General features: G+C 36.7%; 1 protein-coding gene across 1 annotated transcript in view; it reads right to left on the bottom strand.

Annotated features, from left to right (window-relative positions):
• Window positions 1-22,452, bottom strand: part of LOC127945123 (integrin alpha-5) — a 49,826-nt gene that overhangs the window by 3,783 nt on the left and 23,591 nt on the right. Inside the window, exons 3-26 of the mRNA XM_052541702.1 lie at window positions 20,701-20,801; window positions 20,143-20,266; window positions 20,002-20,063; window positions 19,865-19,910; window positions 19,084-19,212; window positions 18,947-18,991; window positions 18,531-18,574; window positions 18,278-18,331; window positions 17,292-17,344; window positions 17,005-17,213; window positions 16,117-16,317; window positions 15,631-15,676; window positions 15,311-15,424; window positions 14,112-14,167; window positions 13,271-13,428; window positions 12,736-12,873; window positions 9,784-9,851; window positions 8,274-8,421; window positions 7,599-7,691; window positions 5,319-5,398; window positions 4,778-4,858; window positions 4,541-4,646; window positions 3,638-3,796; window positions 1,918-2,025 (exon numbers count right to left, since the gene is read on the bottom strand). Coding sequence (XP_052397662.1) covers window positions 1,918-2,025; window positions 3,638-3,796; window positions 4,541-4,646; window positions 4,778-4,858; window positions 5,319-5,398; window positions 7,599-7,691; window positions 8,274-8,421; window positions 9,784-9,851; window positions 12,736-12,873; window positions 13,271-13,428; window positions 14,112-14,167; window positions 15,311-15,424; window positions 15,631-15,676; window positions 16,117-16,317; window positions 17,005-17,213; window positions 17,292-17,344; window positions 18,278-18,331; window positions 18,531-18,574; window positions 18,947-18,991; window positions 19,084-19,212; window positions 19,865-19,910; window positions 20,002-20,063; window positions 20,143-20,266; window positions 20,701-20,801 — 2,423 coding nt within the window. The remainder of the gene's footprint in view (window positions 1-1,917; window positions 2,026-3,637; window positions 3,797-4,540; window positions 4,647-4,777; window positions 4,859-5,318; window positions 5,399-7,598; window positions 7,692-8,273; window positions 8,422-9,783; window positions 9,852-12,735; window positions 12,874-13,270; window positions 13,429-14,111; window positions 14,168-15,310; window positions 15,425-15,630; window positions 15,677-16,116; window positions 16,318-17,004; window positions 17,214-17,291; window positions 17,345-18,277; window positions 18,332-18,530; window positions 18,575-18,946; window positions 18,992-19,083; window positions 19,213-19,864; window positions 19,911-20,001; window positions 20,064-20,142; window positions 20,267-20,700; window positions 20,802-22,452) is intronic.

Raw genomic sequence — 22,452 nt, 5'->3', positions numbered from 1 at the left:
AGCCAGATTCCGACCATCTGACACAATAATATTTAGCTCTGGTACATTACCACATTCCTCATCAGATCCCTGTACATTCATTTCATTAGGAGTAGTGCTACATGGAATTTATTATGATAACATTCTTTTATGCATTTTAAAAATTACATGTCAGAATAAGTATGCCGTTTCAAATCTTTACATAAAAAACGTGTTACGACAATGGAACATTTCACCCATACTGTCATGTTATTTTCACAAAAGTTATTTAAAACAGACATTACTTTAACTTGGGTTTTTGTTTTCTAATCAATTCAATTTGATACGGACACTAATTTAATGTAAATACTCATTAAACATGTTGTGCTCATTTAATATTACTGAATGATATCTGAATGGTAAAAACAAGAAAACTATTTGCCAATAATATAATATAATATAATATAATATAATATAATATAATATAATATAATATAATATAATATAATATAATATAATAATCTTCGTCAAGTTTGCTTCAATAAATTTTTATCTTTTAGTATTCGAAGTCATGTCAATGAAGACTCCTGTTCTCCCACATAAAAATAAGCACATGGTAGCAGGCCAAAGAAATAAATTGGCCTCTAGGAACACGTCATCAAGCAAGAGATGATAAATGTTGGCGACTGAAGACAACTGGTGACAAAGCCCTCTTTCATTTGGTCAGGTACAGAGCAATCAGCAGACCCGTCACTTTGGAGAGTAATGAGGTCATTCATGTTCTATCACATGGCCATGCACATATGCAAGCACACAAAAACACACACATACATCTAAACCAACCAAGCTAAACATCTTTAATGGCAGCCAATCAGTCACAGCAGATCTTTGACCCTGTATGACTTGACCTTCTGAGTTACTACAGTAGTGAACGAAAGGTCTTATGCCACCTGAGGTCCTGAGAATGCTCAGTTAGATGAAACCTAGTGAGCAGCCTACCTAGAACACTTTTAAGGCATCATCAGCAGGCAAGGCATTCTGGATGCAAAGCCTGTTCCAAAAGGTACAAATCACAATGATTCAGTTTTGGACAAATTCAAAAGGAAGCATCGTGTGTGTCCTTCAAGGTGAATGTAATCCCAGAATGCATTTATGTCATAATTTTACCACCATTAAATAGATTGAATTCAACTTTTTCATTCCCCCTGAGAAACTTTGCATTCATTCTGAAACTTCTTCGTTCCCACAAGAAACTTTGTTTGCTCATAAAAGCTTCATATAATTTCCATTACCAGTTTTGTATTTGCTCACAAACGTTTCTCAGGGGAACACAAAAGTAATTAAATACACCTTTCCTTCCCAATATTATTTACATCGCCAGTTTTTGAAACAGAATTGAAAACTTTCTTGGAAGATCACATTCACCTTCTTGTGAATGAAAGCAAAAGCATTGAAATTGAATTTTCCCCATTCATATTGACCGTTTTAACCAATACTTGTGTGGGGTACGTATGGTTTTTGCACATTAGAGTTTCCCCTTAGCTGTAAAGCCCTACTTAAACCAAACTAGGCTGGTTTGCTGGTCTTAGCTGCTTTAAGGTCTCTCAGCATGGCCAAGCTGGAGTTAACAGCCTGACCATCTGACAAGTGTCCAAAACCACCCTAAAAGCAGCCAACAGACCAGCCTGATGACCAGCTAGTTGACCAGAAAACCAGTTTATGCTAGTTTAAGATGTTATTAGCAGGGTTTTTCATTTTCACTTAGCAAAATGGTAACCTTAATACTTGCATTGGAATCAGCTAATTGGGTATTTAAGATGCTGCCTAAATCACTCACTTGTGAGGTTTATTTCATTTGTCCATATGTAGACAGCTCATTAATTCTCAGAACAGAGTAAGTGTTTAGCTCACTTTCTTTGTGCATTGTGACTTTCTTTCTTCACTTTAAAGAAATCTCACCAGATTGGTCAGCTGAGACTGCTCGCCCTTGTGCGTTTCCCTCTTCTCAATGTGGTGTTTGTGCGCCGGATCTCGTAAAGGAGGCTGCTCGGTAGAAGACTGCTGGAGCTACAGAGAGAGAGAAGAAAAGAGAACAGAACATGAAGTGGAAACTCACGGCCCTTTTGGACACTGTGGACTCTTACATCACAGTTCAGTCTGTACTGACGCCCTCTGACTCACAGACATTCGGCCGTGAGCTCAATGGGAAGGATACATCGTGTGGGACACAAGGGGCATTTTGCAACAGATGTCCGAATTTTACGCAACTTCTCCATTGTCCAGAACCATACACTCGTCAAAACCAAGAAACGCCCTAAACGGCATGAGAAAAGGAACAAACAACCACTCGGGGAAGAAATTCTGCAAAATCCCAGATGTAACAGCAGTTTTGTGTTACGAATCATCCAGATTTGGTGAGGGGCCCAAAAGAGAGAGACAGAGGTATACAAACCACTCTAACTTATAGAATAATCATTCGTTTTTATAAGATTCATTATTCTATTATAACACATGACCCACCCTTTTTTCATATCATTTGTATCACCCCAGAGTGAGAAAGATGCTATAGAGGGGTCTTTCAAAAAGAGCTCTGATTGAGCTGATGGCTGTGTTTACATAGATAGCAATGGGACGTGAAGCATGAAGGGGAGCAGAGTGAGATGAGAGGATCAAAGGCTGGTTTAGGGCCTCTGGGTGGGGCTGTATGAGTGACAGGAAGGGCTCTTAGAAAGGACATATTAGCTAATATGGATGGATTGGTGGTGTGTGCATGTGTTGGACACATGTATGTGACTGTATGGGACAAACTGGGTGTAACTGACAGCGCATATCCCTTAAGTTTAAATTGAGCTTGTCATCAACAAGCTCTGCTGCTTTTAATGATGCCCATGTTGTTCTGATGGACATCTGTTCTCTCCTCACATGACTGCCCGACTCTCCCATCTCTAATGTCTTAACAGCAGAAATTACTATAGTTTCACATCCCTATAAGAATACATTTCAAACAACCTATCAAGAATATGTCCGGGTAATTTTTCAGCTATATATGTTTTTTACTGAACAGAACTAAGCTGATTTTAATTCAATCCAGGCTCTTTAAATAAAGTTATTTTCATTACAACTCGGCACATTTCCTCTTCGAAATTGTCATAATTATAATGTGCTCGGACATTTTAATGTAGTTGTCATTATTTTATTTATATAAAATGGTCATCATAAAAAAAATATATATATATATATATATATATATATATATATATATATATATATATATATATATATATATATATATATATATATATATATATATATATATATATATATATATATATATATATATTTTTTTTTTTTTTTATGTAAAAATATTTTTTATAATACTTCATTTGATTAATATTAGCACAAAAGAATACTACCATGGAATATAAATACTTACAAAATAAGATATTATTCATTTAAATGTTATGATATTTATATGGTTATATACATTATATCAAATTCAAGTCTTTTTTCTTCATTATGGGTGGAATATGACCCAGGCAGGTTCACCCATAAACGGTGCTTTAAAAGAAGACAGATCAAAGTTGTGAACATAATGACAGAAAGAACCCACGTCTTAATTATTTTGTCAGTTTGCACCCTGATTAAATCTCTGCCCTGCAGTTAACCCACAGCTTCTTACCGTGAGGTTCAAAGGGTTGACTATGTTGTGGGTGGTGCAGTTAACAGGGCCCTCCGTCGTGACCTCCACCGGGTAAATTAACCTGCTCCTTTGAAGCATCATGGGGCATTGGAGCTGCAGTAGAGTGTGACTGATGCGGCTCGGCCCGTTGTTCACCAACTGAGAAAGAGAAACGGACAAAGAAAGAGAGATATGAGTCAAGAGTATGTTATATCATAATCCTCTCAACCACTTCAATTTAAAAACAAGGTTTGCTGCTTTGTTATTTTCACGATGACATAGTATGCCATCACAACCACAAGATGAAGTTGTGCTGCTAAAGGTGTTTCGGTACTTTCTGGTCATCATAAAAGTTTGGCTTGATGCCTTGTGCTATTTCAGGACCTCTGTGTAACTTTTGGAGATTCTCCATGACAACCTCTCCATGTGCAAGTTTAGTGTGACTCATCAGCAAAACACTAACAGAAAGTATGTGTCATATAAACAAACCAAACTGCAAGCAGAAATTAGCTTAACTGACTGATGGACTTAGTGACTTCTGTGTTCATTTCATAACATAAAATTACTTTTAATATAAAAATAAAAGATCTCTGTACAATTATGAATTGCATACAAACATGTTTTCAGTGAAGAAACAACTTTTGACCTTCTACGGTGTTGCATTGACAGTCGATTTTATTTTTGCTGGTAAAAAGTTTAAATAATTAATTTTTAACAAGCAGTTCATGAAAACGTCTTTAGCTTAAAAAATGTTTAAAACATTGCAAACTTTAACTGCTGATTGCTAGGCAAAACCATACATCCCATAATCACACCACAGGAATAGATAGCTTTAACTATGGATTCAATGACAGTCTGCTCTGACTTCAAGTCCAACTGAACAACTCAAAACAAGGTCTTTACCTCGTAAGTGTGCTTGACGGAGGGTCCGACATCCTGTTCAACGATCACATTCTTGGTCAACTTCCAGTTCGGAGGAGGAAAGAAGACCTTGTCTGGTCGGGAGACACTGTAAAATGAGAGATAAAGAGAGATAGGGAAATGAAAAAGTGAAGGAACAGGGAGAGCTTCCAAGTGAGAGTTCCAGAAGAGCTGTGGTCTTGTGAAGTGTTTATAAATGGGTTCTGCATCTGAACTCACCCCAGTACAATAACATCTGACTGGACCACCACCTCCAATTTGTAGGGAACCACTTCACTCTGGGAGTTATTCTCATTCTTACTGCAGACGGAGAGATGGAGAGCTTTTTAAAGAGCATACTAAAGCCTCTTTAAGGGCATTTGCAACTTACCTAACCATATATTTAAGATGCATGAAATATCAGGGATCATAATAGTCTCACTTATAATTAAAAATGCATATTATGGCCAATATGAAACACATATTTCATTACATAAATCATTCAATTTTGTATAGGCAATCAAATAAAAAATAAAGTTTATTTCTTTATATAATATTTCCTTTTTATATATTTCTTATTTGTAAAAAAGGAAAAAAATCCCAAATCAAACTATGACGTGTTTTCTATGCAAAAGTACTAAACAGTTATTAATGTTTGCTACATATAGTTAATGTCTATAGATAGTGTGAATGTTTATTTTATTTTTAAAGACACTCAAGTAAAAAAATAAAAAATAAAAAAACAGATTAACGCTGCGTGCATTGGTTTCAAGTTTCATACCTACGTATCTGTAGGTCAAACTGCACAAATTTGTGTGTGTCCTTGAGACGTGGTACTGTGAATCGCAGTCCAGCCCATACCTGAAAACAAAACAAAATAGATTATTTAAAATAAATCCATACTCACTTCCTAGAAATACATATACTTGCATATTTCATTCATTCAAACACCCCCATTATGACAGAAATACAAGCAATTTCTCATAAAGGAGCCAACAATATTAGTAATGCCACAATACTGAATTTCAGCTTTCCGTTAATTACACCAGAGAAACTCTACAACACACAAATCCCCCATAATGCACTGCCATAGTAACAGAATGGAAAATTGGTGGAATGTTCCTTTCCTGTATTCCATCCAAAAAAACATGAGTGGAAACACTTAAATGTATCTCTCATTCATCTCAGTGTTGTCATGTTAAGATGCATGGTCAAAAGCCCTCCACTCAGTAAATGCCCTAAAATGCTCAAGTCCCCTACCCAACCCAAGGCTGCATGGGAGTTCTAGCCTCCCTTTTATATTTGTGGTTTTATGCTTACAGTGCATTCACACAAACTCTAGCAATAAGACCCTATATGAACAGCTTTCATTTTCCCTCAACTCAGTGTGTGAGAATTTGGGTGTGGGTGTCCATACCCGTGTAAATGGGGGTGGGTGTGACTTCCTGAATTTCTCATTGCATGAGATAAAATTACACATACATGCCAGTTGTTACAAGGAACCTCTTTGGTGGTCCTGGAATCCAAAAATAATTAGCTAAAATAGCATTAATAATAATATTTCTGAATAAAACTGAGAACAGCGTTACATCAACTAAAAAAAGGAACGGGGTCTAGAAGGACATAGACAGGTAACAGTTTGAACAGGCAATTATACTCCATCTCTGCAGACACATTTAAAAGCCAAAGGTCCCTACACCTCCACACAGTGGCATTTTGGAGAGGGGAACTCCACTCTCTAAAGGGGTACAGCCAAAATTACTATCACTTCCTGCATCACTGGCGGGGACTTCCTGCTTGTCCAAACATGATCCAAAACCGCTCTCAACAAACCCCCCAGACTAACTAACATTTTCCAGGTGTTTGTGAATACTGGAAAAGGATAACTGGATAAAATAAATTGTTTTATAAAGACTGCACACACAAAAAGCAATTTCTAGTCCATTTTAAATCTAAGAGTTAAGCAAAACTATAACTACATATATGATAACAATAGATCAATAGATCGGCAGATAGAAATTCACTATAGAAATATACTTTCCATGAGATTCTACTCATTTCCATTCCTCTTCAAATCATAGTTTTTTAATAGTGGTCGATCGATATTTGTTTTTTTTGACAGCTGTAGCCGATACCAATATCTTCGAAACCAAGGGGGCTGATAGCCGATATGAAGCCGATATAATTTTGTGTTGTATTTATTATTATTAATAATAATAATAATAGTAGTTATGAAATGTTAAATAATTTGACAATGATTTAAAAATAAATGTGTAAAATAAATATACTTATACTTTAGATAAAGTATTTTTCCCAAATAAATAAATATTTCATTAAAAAGTTACTACCATAACCAGCACAGAACCCAGTATTCTGGGAAGTTTGTGTGCATTTTTTCAAATAAAGACAGGGTAACACTCATTTTACATACAGCCCACAATGAAAATGAAATGAATATGGTAGTGGGCAAATGTATAAAGTGCAGCATAATTTGAAATCACAAGTTTATAGTTTAAAGCATTCAATTCACACGACTGAGAATCACGCTGAGAATCACGCAGAGAACACGCGATCATGCTGGATAAAAATGCACACCACAAGATTTGTGAAAATAAATATTTTTAAATAATATAATTTGTTTAAATTATATAAATGCGTATATGCTTTTTGCTGACGGCAACAAGAAAATAATGTAAAATAATGCCTATTACTAATAATATAAAAGCAATCATTATAATAATTTCTGTATACATTACCATTTTATTTATTTAGACATATCTGTATTAGATAGAACTGTTAACAAAGACAGTAAACAAGGGGAATGTGAGCCACTCTCAACGCCATCAAAATAAAAATCCAACCTCAAACACATCGGCTAAACAGAAAAACTTATCAGCTGATGCTGATATTTGAAAAATGCCAAATATCGGCCGATATATCGGCATTGGCAAAATATCGGTGACCACTATTTTTTTTTTAAGATATAAAATGCTATAAAAGCAATAAGCACTAAGAATCTACTGCACTTGATAAAAGTGTGTGTGGAGTGTTAGGTGCTTACGCTGGTGCCCGATTTCATGGGGTTGCCCAGGTCACAGCTGAGGTAGCGGGTCTGATTTTCCATCTCATAACTGCAGGTCAATTGGGCCAGACTCTGTCCAGAGAAACAGATAAGACGACCAGTAAACTTCGGGAAACACACACACAGAATGATAACTCATACCCCTGACTCATGTCTTGACCTGCTCAGACCAGTTGTGGTACTTTTGCTGAATGCTACATTTTTTATCTAAATTATCCTTACACAGCCTTATGGTAATAATAATAATAATAATAATAATAGATTTCTACATTGTCATTGTTCTAAAGAAAAAAATATCATCATATTATTATTATTATGAATTTATTATGATATTAATTTGAAGCAAAACTATTATTCTAATTTTTCATAATAATACAAATATTTTGTACAATTTTATATAATTTAAACAGAAAATTTATATTTTTTTCTTTTAAATTTCCATGGACCCCTAAACCACTACATTCAAATGCCAAACGCTGACAAGTTTTGCCTCACTACAGGATTTCTCATCACATGTCTCCATTAAAAAAAAAAAAAAATCTTCTCTTGAGTATCAAAGTAACAGAACAAATTGTCTTTCTCAGCTGAAATGCTGAACACATGTAGGAGTTAGTGTAATGGGCAGCACCTAGAGGTAGGGTCTCCATATCTCACCTCGTTATTGCGGGCTATACCGCTGTAGTCGGCCTCTGGTGGCAAGACCACATACAGTTCGGCTTCATACGCTCCACCGCCATCGTTCTTTGCGTTGAAAGTCAATGTCAGAGAGTTGTCATCGCCAATGTACACTTCCTTCCTGTCCCTGCGGAACAAAACAGAGAACAAAACATAAAACTTTTCCATTGGTGGCTAATTTACTTTCTACAGGGTCAAGACTCAAGAGCAAATATACAAATTGTACTTTCAGACACAAACAATGTTTAAGTCAATGCATTAACAAACACCACTAAAACCTGTGTAGTAGTTTTTATACTAGCTCTAAAGTATTAAGCACACAGGATATTGACCTAGCAGTAATATGTCACTCAGATCTTTTCAACAGGAAACCCTTCCTCCTGCATTGTGCACACATTTCCTATTAAAAACCCCTAATTTCCTTTGTAGCTATAAAGTTCAACATGCAATGACAAAGACTGTGAAACATGACGCAAGGTTCACTTTTTTCTATTCCTTCATGTTCCCTTCCCACTTTCTTTTCTCTCTACATCTCAGACACATTGAGAAATTCCATGCGAGGGCCACACAGACGCTTCCGATTAACGCCTGGCCTCGTAAAGCCATGCTGGGGAAGCAGCATGCACAGAATTCAAACGCTGGCACTCGGCTGGTGGGGAACTCAAACCTATGTGGAAGCCAGTGCTTGCTGCACTTTCATGATGGCACATATGAGGTTGGGTTCATGTCGCATGGAGGTCATGATTTGCATTCAATGGCTACTCAAAATAAATCCCATGATCCAATCAACACCGGTAAGTTCTAATAATCACTTTCCAAGACACACTATTCCCTCTGTTGTTGGATGGCAAGAAAATCCAAAGACTCTGTGGAGATAATGAATGCCCTCCACAGTTTAATAAATATGTGACCTAAAACAAACGCCACAAATCTGTAAGGTTTTTGGTAAGGCATATTTTTTGCAGTCGAAGAATAACAACTGAAAAACAAGTCTGTGAATAAAAGAAAGAGAAAATACTCACAGATTTTACAAATCAACTGCATGGATTTGCAGTTGTAACTGCAGGGAAAAGGGGGCCACAGTTGTTTTCCAACCCCCAAATTTTCCAAAATTATCTGCTTCATGAAGCAGTTTTTTTTTCCACAAGCAAAGTCTGCCAATCCCAGCACCTGTTGTATAGCCCTCCTTCCTGTTTTTTTTCCTGTGTATCTATGCATGTGTGTGTGTGTGTGTGTGTGTGTGTGTGTGTGTGTGTGTGTGTGTGTGTGTGTGTGTGCCACTAATCTCACCTGGGAACAATCTTTTTCAGACTTTGTAAAAGCTGTATATTTATTCAAATATAAACTAAACAGTAGCTGGAATAGCCATTACTCATTTTAATGCCTAAAATAGTTTTACTTAATCCATGACTTTGCTGCAAACTTTGCAACAAGCAGACTAAACCCCAGGCTTTTATTTCTTTTTTGCATTCCTTGCCAATCATCTTACCCTTGCACAGAGAGTTTCAGGTCAGGGACGCAGATGTTGTCCTCTCCACAGTCCAATAAAATCTGGGCCTAGAACACAAGCCAGAAAAACATTAAGTTAAATTATGAGATTACGATTACCTGAAGGTAATGTTTCCAGATCTATACATTTATTTCATAATACTTAAAAAATGCAATGCCTGACAATAATGTTTTTATAAACTGTTGAGAGGCTTAAATGTATGAAAAGAAAAGCATTAGAAATTTGACATGATCTATAACAATAAATGTTATTTCTTTTTTAAAAAAAAATAATAATAATTCAGCATAAAATAAATCAATGATAATATTTTTTGAGAAATTAAATGTATAAACAAACAAACAAAAACACAATAAGTTAGCCATTCATTTAAGAGCATTGTGATCTAAAAAAAAAAAAAAAAAAAAAGAAAACTGTCAGATTCTCTTTTCTTTTTTTTCATATGATTGATACCACCTAAGGTGTCATTGCCCTGATAAGCATACATTTAGACACACTTCCCAGAACCAGCATCTCAACTAAACATCTCTAGGCACTTCACACAGAAAAAAATCCAATAAACCTTTACAAACTTACAAATTCCTATGAAATTTCAACCCTACTTAAACTATGAAACTATTTACAAACTCCACTGAAACAGCTTTTTTCAAAAATCCAACCAAAGCACTCGTAAGATATTTAACAACAAACATTATCAACAGTGCATTCAGTTATGTCAAGTATTAGTGCATGACCATGTAATAGTCAGAGATTATTGACGCCTAATACACCATCGTACAAAATGAATATAAACATTACCATTTACACAGGTTAAGACCTCTCAGCCTACAAAATGCAACGTTTTAGATTAGTAAACTGCTGAATTAAATCTGGTTTGAAGAGCAGATGTGTACAGGCTTCAAAAAAAACATACAGAGCTCACTTGAAGGGATAAAGAGCTATGGTTGTACCAGAAGGCTGTTCTATCTGCCACAAACATCCACATCAAAGGCTGCCGACCCTGAACCGCATGCTAACAGCACTCGACACCACCCCTCTCTCACCACACATATACAAATTTATATATACACATAAAACACACATACACCATAAAGCACACTCTATGAGAAAGAATCTTTTTACAATTTATAAAAGGACTTTTAAACATTAAGAAATGGGGAAGTGGTGCCGCGGTTAATTGCTACAACCTAACACTATTTGCAACATGTGCGAGAATGATGAAACATGATGATAAGAAAATAGAATAGGGAGATTAGAAAGAGCAAAGTGTCTTCCCTGTAATCAGCAGTTGCTGAGCTCTAATTACAACCGATGAGGGCAGCCAGCCAGCCCTTTCCATAGATCTGTATCGGGCTGCCCCGAACCTCCTGAAGAGGGTTGTTTGGGATCACTGGAGCAACCAAACAATTAGAAGCCCAAGCAGAGATCAAAGAGAAGCTCACATGTGCATATGACCAAACTGATCCACAACTAAAACCCCATAAAGTGTTTACAGAATTGTAAAGGTCTGAAGACAGCATGATTGAGTCAACAAACTGGAGGGCGTCAGGCAGGATCACTCCAAACATTTATAAAAGGAGCTCCAAAACATCTCAATCTATAGACTAAATGAATACGGAGACTCACATAGTCCCTTGAAAATAAAGATCACGTATAAGCTTATTTTCCCGCACATTTATTATTTTATTCCACTTATTCTTTAAAAAGAAAGGTCTTTGAAGTTTGACAAAATAAATTTTTTTTTAGAATATAATTTAAATAATAATACAATTATTTTTCATTATTGTTATAATTTGCTTTCAATATGTGTATATTTATGTGATGTTTGTACCTATATCAAATATATTGTGTAACACATAAAAATATTGTGTTGTTATCATTATGACTTACTCAAACACTTATTTATATAATATTTATAGAATAGTATATAATTACATTAACATTTTTAATTATTCTAAGAAAAATTTTTATATTCACACAAATATATATATATATATATATATGAAGAGTTCAGATGCAAAAGCCTCTAAATGCCATCTGAAATTTTCATCTAAAATTAGGAATTTTTTCAGGCTCTTATATTTATGTTCACTTATTTCACTTTAATAGCCTGGAAAAGGACCTGCACATTGCCATTAAAGTAAAATGACTCAACCTAAGCATAGGCGCTTGATAAAAACCCTAATTTTAGATGAAAATTTCAGATGGCATTTAGAGGTTTTTGCATCTGAACTCTTCATATATATATATATATATATATATATACACACACACACACACACACACACACACACACTATAGCAAAAAAATACATAAGTTACTTTAATAATAATAATAATAAATATATTTAAACAATATAAAACCAATGTGAACAGGTAATTTCTAAAAACTTGGCACATGTGTTTTTAAATGATTTTAAATTAGACATTTAAAAACAATTAGACTTTTAAGTGATTTTCCCTTCCCTTATAAAGAACACTCATTTATCATGAATAAAAGGGCTTCCAGTTATTTTTTTTGGCTTGAATAAGTGAAAGTTTAGAAGATCGTTCCATCTGCAATATTTCCAAGACCTCGGTTCAGAATGATTTTTCATATGGTCAGCACGGTCTCAATAACTACTGAGAGAAAGCTACCACCCAAAAACTTAAAGCTTAACAGACGTCATAAGGCCTGTGAGAACCTGCCCAGAAAAAAAACTGAAATCTATTTACCCTCTATACCCACAAACACCTCTACAGGGGAGCTTCCATAAAGTCCAGAAAGCTACTCCTGGTGGGACAGTGAAAAGTGATCTGCCGTACACACACTACACATTTCCTTCATCTCTCAAATGAGAACACCCCAGATGTATGTTTTGAAAATCTCTTCATAAAGCAGCAGAAATAAATAAATAAAGCATTGTGGGATATCTGCAGCATTAGATGTATGTACTTTCTGTTCGATGAGCTCTGCTGTTTGGTAGTTGAGGATGGGCCGGAGACCGTATCTGTCTGCCGCGGCTTGAGGGTTCAGGCTGAAGTTGAGCGCAACGAAGATAGGTGACAGCTTATCCCTGAAGTCCTTCTCATTCTACACTCCAACAGAGAAAAAAAAACAGAGTGGGAGTTTGTGAGAAAGGTCTGAAAGCAGGACGTAATGATATTCTTATTCCGTTGCTGCATTTTTGGCATCTATTGCAACACTTATCTTAACTTTTAACACTAAGAAATTTAATATCCGACTTTTATACACTGTATATACTATTTAGCAGAGGTGGGACCAAGCAATTGTTTTTCAAATCACATGAAAGCCCTAATTCTTTGCATTGTAGTCCAAAGTAGAGTCATTATTGTCAACGTCGAGTTGCAAGTCATCAGATATGAAACTCAATCCAAGTCATACGACTCAAATCCACAACCCTGCTATTAAGTGCACCATTAATGTCCCGCCTTAAAAAGTTATGTAGCTAAACTGGGGTCAAACTCACCCGCAAGTAGATCTTGGTGTCACTGCAGACTCTGGCTCCATTTGGCACAGTCAGAGTCCGGAGCAGAGAGGGAAGGTGGGTTTCTAGAAACAGAGCTCTCCGGACGGCCGCTTTCTGCTGCCTCTTCAGACGGTCCAGCTGAACTTCAACGTTAAACTCTACAACACACACACACACACCCATTATAATATATATATTTAGCAATGTTTCAGACACAATGCCTTTAGTTGGCTCCGGCATACAAGTTCAAGACGAAGCCAAACTGACACAGCACTAAATCTCAAAGCCTATTGGGCAGATCAGAACTTCATGCTTTGGCAACAGTGAAGACTTCTTCCAAACATTGCGTTTTTATTATTATCAAACAGCTAAAGATAATGACTATAAAAAAGCCATAATGCTTTTGATGAAAAGGCATGCTGTTCTGGTGCATGTTGTGCTCCTGTGCTCAGTTATCAGAGCCTGTGCAGTAGGTGTTTTTCTTTGCACATAGTCTAGTGCATGTGGTGATATCATTAGCCCGGGGGGAATAGAGGGAACTCATTACTGAATAAATACATTGTAAAGGTTATGTATGGACAAAGAAAGGCTTATGGACGGATGGGGAAACATGACGGCTCTGTTAGATGCCAAAACAAAACAAAAAACATTTATTTTAGGCTGTGAGGGAAATTAATTAAAAATAAGTCCAAGAATATCTGTTCGCCACATTGCGCGGTAGTTGTAGGTAATTGTTATTGTTGCATGACTACTGTTCTGGGTGGTTGCTTATTTAAAAAAGATAACTATTTTAGATGACTTTGGATCAATAAGTGGGTAAAGAAGAGCTGATGTGGCTCACCGAGATGATTTGGTAGGTGCTTCCCACTGGCTGAGAGGCAAAAGCTCAGGTTGACACTGTAAGAAGCAGAGCAGACAAATGATGAGAGATGAAGTGGATTCATTACAATGACACATTAAAAACACATTGGTTGCATCTCTTTGGCTATGAAATATTTGCTATTATTGTTTCCTCAGGCTATAACGCTTGACAGCTTGAAGGAAGGATGACTCCAGTATAATGGATCACACAACACAGTTATGGATTGTCTGTGCTGGAAACTGATGTAATGTTCACACCTGTTCAAAAGTTTCTTAAAAAAGACATCTCTTCCGTTCACCAAGGCTACAATTTCTTTGATTAAAAATATAGTCAAAATAGCAATATAATGGAATCTTATTCCATAATAAGGTGAAAAGTTTCCAAAAAAAAAGAAACTTATGAAAAAGAAACAAGAGAAAAGGAAGTATTCAATACATATACAATAAACAGTGTGTGTGTGTGTGTGTGTGTGTGTGTATGTGTGTGTGTGCTCACATGCATGTGCAGCTCAGTGCGTCCTGATGTTTCCCAGCTGTGTTCCACCACTAAACAATATCTCATTAAAAGCCATAGCTCCCCCCCCTCCACCCTACCTCTCTCTCAAATTTCTTCCAAAAGCTTCTGTGTCTAGGCAACAACTTATAATCAACACATGCGTATACAAACCTTCCCTGTAAAAAAAATAAAAAAATAAAAAAAATAAATAAAAAAAAAGTGAGAGAGAACAGGCGGAAACACAGACATTTCATGTGAAAGAGAGACCAGTCCAACGGAGTTTCCTTTCCCTCCACAGATGCATATTTCAATAATGCACGTCATGGAGGTGGGAGAAGGGGCATTTCATGCTTTTCGCCACCTTGGCTCACTCACAACCAGCATAGCATGTCCAAACCATTGGGAAAAGCCTTCACTGACAGCATAACTACACCCTTTCACACCCTCCAGCCTGACATACAAAGCCTGACTGTGGCTGTAATGAATTAAGCTTGATTTACTAAATTAGATTTTTTGAAATTCCTACGTAAGTGTACTTCAATGCCATTAAATGATGTTAAATGTGAAAGACCAGGATATTTTCTCATATTATTACATGTTTAGGATTTGGATAAACAGACTAATAAAATCTATTTGAACCAGGAATGCAATACATTCTGGCTGATACAAGATGGCAGACATACCAGGACACATGCAGGGTTTCGTTCCCACGGCTTATGGTGCAAACTTTCTCCTCAGGATTAATCATAGTTGGAGAGATAGTCAAGGTGGCACTAGTGTTCACAATAGGACGAGACCTGGAAATGACATAACATCCAAAAGTATTTAGTCTGCACTCAACGTTTTTTAAAATAGCTTTAGGATTAAAATTTATGTAAGATAAACTGGGATCGGTAAAATCAAAAAAAAAAAAAAAAATTGAATTCATTCTCTTATGCTCACTGAGGCTGCATTTAATAGATCAAAACAGTAATACTGTAAAACATTATTGCAATTGACTGACCTGTAAAGAACTGCAGTGTCCGCACCAAATGCGCCAACAATAAGATCTGCATAGAAAAAAAAGTGAAGTGACATTCAGTGACATTCAGCCAAGTATGGTGACCCATACTCAGAATTTGTGCTCTGCATTTAACCCATCCGAAATGCACACACACAGAGCAGTGAGCACACACACACACACACTGTGAGCACACACCCGGAGCAGTGGGCAGCCATTTATGCTGCGGCGCCCGGGGAGCAGTTGGGGGTTCGATGCCTTGCTCAAGGGCACCTAAGTCGTGGTATTGAAGGTGGAGAGAGAACTGTACATGCACTCCCCCCACCCACAATTCCGTCCGGCCCGAGACTAGAACCCACAACCCTTCGATTGGGAGTCCAACCCTCTAACCATTAGGCCACAACTTCCCCCAAAAAAATGTGGTATCAGACTAGATTTCAACAGTTACAGCGGTGGTTTATGATAGCTAAAGAGACTAGGTTTTCTCACCTGGGTAGCCATTTTCATCAAGATCTTTGCCTCCACGAAGGGCGAACCCAAAGCTGGCAGGTAGAGCTGACGCTGCGGCAGAGGCCCATTGGCCAGCGATCACCTGAGAGGGCTTTTCCCTGAGACCTCCAGCATGTCCGTTATAGATGAGCACCAGTCCTTGTTTGTTTTCCCCACCAAACGGACAACTGATGGCCACGTCTGTTAAGAGAATACTGTAGAATTAGAGGTGCAATGATATTAAAACTTTTTTTACTTACTTTCGTGTTATAGGTAAAACCGATAAACGGCAGATATTAAAAGTCTGCACATCAGCTATACAGGCGATTATACTGAATGTTTAACATCATATTCATTGCATCCTACGTAGACAACCTTAATCTCTAATAACTCCATTCTGCTGTCTGTTGTTCTGTTGTCAGTGTTTCTTTGTCTGAATATGGCACTTATCACATGCTGTGTGGTATCGGCGCATTTTAACGAGTACAGGAGCTCAGTATCGGGCCCGATACCGATAGCAGTATCAGTATCGGTGCATCCCTAGGTAAAATGTTGCCCTCGTTGTCTAGCGGTCGGGTTAGAACCAAGCCTGGGTCCGAACCCGGATCTTGGTCCGCCATTTGAAAACGCCTGTACTAAAAATTTTACTATGATTAAAAATAAAAGCTGATTAAAAATATTAATAAAAAAAATAAAACAGTCTCTAAATGATACCAAAATAACACTTATCTGAAAAAATAAATAAGGGAAATGAACATGCACAATTAAATAAAGCCCGATATCTATCAAACAACCAAAACCAATAAAACAAATACAATGTCGACTGATAACTAATACAATTGTCTGAAAACTGACAGATAAATGCAAAAATGTGGGAAGATCTCTCACCGTTGTATCCATCTTGGTTGAGGTCTCCGAGAGGAGTAATGGAGCTGCCAAACCTGCCGAACATCTGCGTGCCCGTGAGGTGAGGTAGCTGAGGTGTGAGATCCAAAGGTTTGTTCTGCATGTACACGTAGACCCGACCCAACTCCTCTAACCTCCCATCAGAGTCACGAACCATGAACATGGGAGCCCCAACTAGCAGGTCTGTCATCCTGAAGGTGATATGAACCACAAACTTAAACACATTCTTGCGGTACATTCTTGACTGAGCCCTGGTTATGGTTACCTACCCGTCATTGTTTATGTCAGTAGCAGCTACCGCATAGCCGTAGTAGGAACCAATCTGAAAAAAATTAGGAAAATTTAAAACTGTAATAGACCCGAATCACATGTAGATACAAGCTTCTCAGATTTACACTGTACATACCAACTGCATGCAGACTCTTATGAATGTCACATGGACAGTAACTTTACGCCTGAAGGCACTCGTTGACATTTACTCTGTTTGGTTATGGTTTGAGTGCATGAAAAGAACTCTTTGATGATTCAGAAGTGGCTCGCTCTCTAGCCCCCTGAGGTGGGCACACTCAAATGCTTTTTGATTGTATTTACTCAGCTGAGGCAATCAGAGCAGTAAAAACCTCCAACAATTTCCACTTGCAAAACTCTGGCACTCGTCTAGGAAAATTGCCCGTAAGCTGTTGCCTCACATAATCTGTCCTTTACTACTTACCACAGAGCACTCCAACTTGGTTTAAAGAGACTTGTAAAGGAAATGATTTTTGCTAATGTCATCAGTAGACAAGTGTTATAAGAATTTCATGGTAATAATGACATAACTTTTGTTAAAATGTCATGACCTAAAATAGCTGCTGCAAAATATATTATTACACCACAAAAGCCAATAGAGGAACAAGATTTGAAAATAGGAGTAGAGCATGGGCATACAAAACATGTCACCATGATGCTAAGATGCTTTGTGTGCATTCCTATGTTGCTGCTAGGATGTTCTAGGACAGGGATCTTCAAATCTGGACCTCGAGATCCACTTTCCTGCAGAGTTTAGCGCTAACCCTAATCAAACACACCTGAGCATGCTAATCAATGCCAATCAATGTCTTGGGGATCATTCAAAAATGGCAGACAGGTGACTTTAATCAGGGTTGGAGCTAAACTCTGCAGTGCATTGGACCTCCAGGGTAAGATTTGAAGAAAGAGGTTCTAGGAGGTTGCCAATGTGTTCTACTTGCAATAAAATGAATGCCATCAAACCTACCTGCTCACCAGTGAAGTTCTTCAGCATACCCAGAGAACCATTGAGAATGGAAACCTGATTAGAAGAAAACATACTAGATTTTTCATTCCATCAAGTACCATCATAAAATCTCTGGTTGATTACCAATTCCAAACTAAGTCAAACCATAGTGATTGTTTAATGGATTTGATCACATTTAAGGCACTGAAACTCTTACTTAACCTCGCATTTTGAGTGAAAAGTCACAGTTTATAGTGTGACTGCTTTCTCTCACCTGTCCATGCAGACTGACTCCCCTGGGAACTCCAGTCACAAAGTCTGAAAACAGGTGAGGCAAAAAAGAGAGGAAAAACAGAAAGATTTAGTAGTGGAAACACGTAAATGTGTAAGTTCCTCAAGATCTCTGAGAATATTGGTGATCAGAGCCACTCCAAGAGCTCTATTTTCAAATTTGTTAAGGAGTAAGGGATTCACAAAGGGAAAGGTTTCTTAGGAATGGTTCTACAAACAGCGCTTGGACTAATGCATCCTTTTATGGCTATTCCAACAGCAGATGATTCACAGTCACCGTCATTCTAGCTTTGTTTTTAATGAGTATAATGAAAATGACATCAAAATAATCTAGTTAAACTGTAATGTAAATGAGCACTATAATGTCAAAGTTTTATTTTTTATGGTCACACCACTCACCTTCATCATCATCACCACTGAACTCACCCACAGCCATTGAGTAACCTGTCAAACGTATGAAAACAATGGGTGGTGACCAACAGAAAAATCTAAGTATTTTCAACTTGACAGCTTATAAGGGGGATGGAAAGACATACCCATGTAGTTGTCATCAATTGTGATCTGTTTTATCTGTTTAGTCTGAATCTGGCCATTCACTGATGTCAAGAAGTATCCTGGGTAATAGGCCTTGACTATTTCTTTTTTAAACGCAGTGATCACTTGGCCTAGAGATGGGAAGGAGAAACTGACCTTTTAATTGCATTTGGATTGAGGTGACACTATCCACATTTTGATATCCACAAATATCCACATATTTGATATATCTGGAACCTAGTCAAGTGACGAAACACTACTGTTCAAAAGTATGTAAAAAAAAAAAAAGGTTTTAAAAGTATCTTATTATCATCAAGGCTACATTTATCTGATTATCTGACAAATACCATAAAAAACAGCAATATTGTGAAACACTATCATATAAATAATAGTTTTCTGTTTTAATATATTTTAAAATGTAATTTATTTCTATGTAGGCAAAGCTGAATTTCCAGCAAACAAACTCCAGTCTTTAGTGGCACACAATTCTTCAGAAATCATTATATTCTTATTGGCAATGTTGAAAACAATTGTGCTACTTAATATTTTTGTGGAAACCATAAAGCAATGTTTTTTCCGGGATTTCTTGGTGAATAAGATGTTCAAAAGAACAACATATATACACAGTCTTTAATATAAATGATGTTTTGTGACATTACATATGTTTCTCACTTTTGATCAATTTAATACACTGCTGCTGAATGTGTTTTTTTTTCTTTTTAACATTAATGAGCTCTTAAAGACTCTATTCTACTCAAATCTATTTTATTTGGAAAGTCAAACCTTGCCAGAAGTAACTGCCTGGGCCTCCAAGCACCACCTGTCCTTTCTGTAACATATCAACAGTGTCTAGGTGAGACCGGACGGAAACAGCAGATAACCATAGCATTTTGTTCTATTCAGTTTCAGTATCATCTTACCTTTGTAAAATCAGCACTGAATCCACCTTGACAGTAGCCTTGTCCTGTACGTCCATAGAGTTCTGCAACGAATGGTAAGTTATGTTCCTTTGACTTTAAAACAACTAAAATGTAACAAATCATCAGTGACTGCAAGCCTACCTGTACGGCACGGAGCATATTCCACAAACTTGGTGAAGTTATTGATTGACAGAAAACATGAGCCAGTAGCATCAGCAGCAGGTATATCATCCTTGGTTCTCCATGAGTAGAGGGGGGCACAAGCCTATGCAAAGAATAATGCAAGAGGTTAAAGGTCACCTTCATGCTAGCTGTGTACAAAGACCACCCTGGTGATAAAGTAACCACTAATGCAGGTCACAGTTTGATCATCCACAAGGGACATCACCTAAACTTTTGACATTACAGATCAAGCGTTATCCACAAGCCAATAGAGTCATAAAATTGAGAAAGAATACAAAGGAATGAACGAATGAATAGACGAATAGAACAGACGAATAGAGCTGGATCTGTTCTGATTATTAATCATTTGACCCTTATACAGATGATTAAAGAACATGAACTTAGAAATAAGTCACCAACAACACTGTGTTCAAGCACAGATGTTGTAGAGGAAATAATGGTTTGTCATGATTTGAAGGAGGGGTAAATGTCTACCTATAATCCTCACAGCCTAAAATATGAGTAAGAAGATCTTACCAGTACACTATCTTCATGCACTCGTACTGTTGCTCCAAACCACTGATGGGATTTGAACTCTCCCTGATGCTCTGTATCATTCAGGGTCATATTCAGATCTCCTATAAAAAATAAAAAATAGACAAATAATTATTTTTTTTTTAAACAACATTAGGCTAGAATGTAAAGCCTAAAAAATTTTATAATTACAGACAGACAGACATAGACTTTTTCAAACATTTTTCAAAGTGTGGACACAGTAAACAAAATTAACAATAATTATCAGTGCATTTCACAACCAAAAATCACATCATGCTGAACATGATTTCCGAGTGAATATTCTGTAACACTCAGAAATGTAACCTCACATTAGTCAAATGTGATTTTGAGCACATTTAGACCCCTGATCAAATGAAAAGACCAAGGTGGAAAAAAGAACAGACTGTACAACACAGGCTCAGGTGTCCACTGAGGTTAAAGGCCATAATCATGAAGTGTCAGCACAAGAAGGGAAAAAACAGATGGTCACATATGGGCTGAAACTGGATTCATAATCAAAACAAATGTGACATGCTGTTGCTGGCCATTGAGTGAGGTTGGAAATCAACAACTAGTCCACCAGACCAAAACCATCAGAGATTAGGTTCAGCTGCCAGAGAAGTCACTAGGCCAGAAAATGTCCAAAATGCTCCTTTCCCCTTTCTGACTGCCAAACTGAACTTTGCCACAGACATTTCTCCAGTTGCACCATAATTACAAATATGATGCAACAGGGTTCTGTGGTGTGATGGAAGAGAAGGGAGAAAAAGAGACTGAGGAAGAGGAGAAATGAGTGAAAGGTCCAACTGGGGGTAACAATTCTCAGCTGGCTCTAAGAGGGCCTGGTCTCATCCGGAATGATGAAACTGTGCCAGGGAGCCTCATCCAAACAAAGCAGGAGCTCAAGTTATGTGGGTTAATATTACCAAAACTGTCAAGAAATGTCTGGATCATATTGCAGCCCCAAAACAAAAGAAGAAATATAGGAAATTATATTTTGCATAATGAAAACCAAGTCTACAATTAAATCGGGTAAAATATTATTAAGCACCTTTATTCAAACCCCTTCACCCAACTGCCAAAAGCCTACTGTAGTGCAAAAAAAAAATGAAAATGAATTGATTATTTATAAATTATAATTTATAATTTATTAATTATTTAAATTTATATATAGTTATTAAAAATTTAAATTGTAAATTTAAATGACCACATGAAAAATACAACTTTAAACATGGCAGTATTAAAAAGAAAATAAAGAAAAAAAATTATGGGGAATATATATATATATATATATATTTTTTTTTTTTTTTTTTTTTTTTTTTAAGTATTTCTTTCTTTCTTTCTTTTTACATACCTTTTTTTCATTGAAAAAAATTAAAGGAATTTCACTGAAATGGAAATTATATGCAGAAATGTGCATAACTGTCATAATAACTGTGCACAATACATAATTATGGACATAATACATTATTGTCACAATATTAAAAAAATCGTGGTCTTGAAACAGTATTAACATGTAACATGTAAAATCTTTATGCAACATTTTCGATTTTAGGGTGAAATATAACCCTAACATTTCTTCGTTTTATCTCATTCTGAATGAGGTAACAGGAACCTTCATCCAAGCAAAACAGGAGCTCGAGTTATCTGTCAGACACACTCCTACTGATACAAACACACTCTCTCTTGCTCTCCGTCTTCAGCTCACAGCACCCTTCACCTTCCTCTTCCCCG

This window comes from Carassius gibelio, chromosome A23 (genome assembly GCF_023724105.1).
Source record: "Carassius gibelio isolate Cgi1373 ecotype wild population from Czech Republic chromosome A23, carGib1.2-hapl.c, whole genome shotgun sequence".
Lineage (NCBI taxonomy): Eukaryota > Metazoa > Chordata > Actinopteri > Cypriniformes > Cyprinidae > Carassius > Carassius gibelio.
Note: the sequence above shows the minus strand (reverse complement) of the source record. Positions and strands in the feature narration are given on the sequence as shown.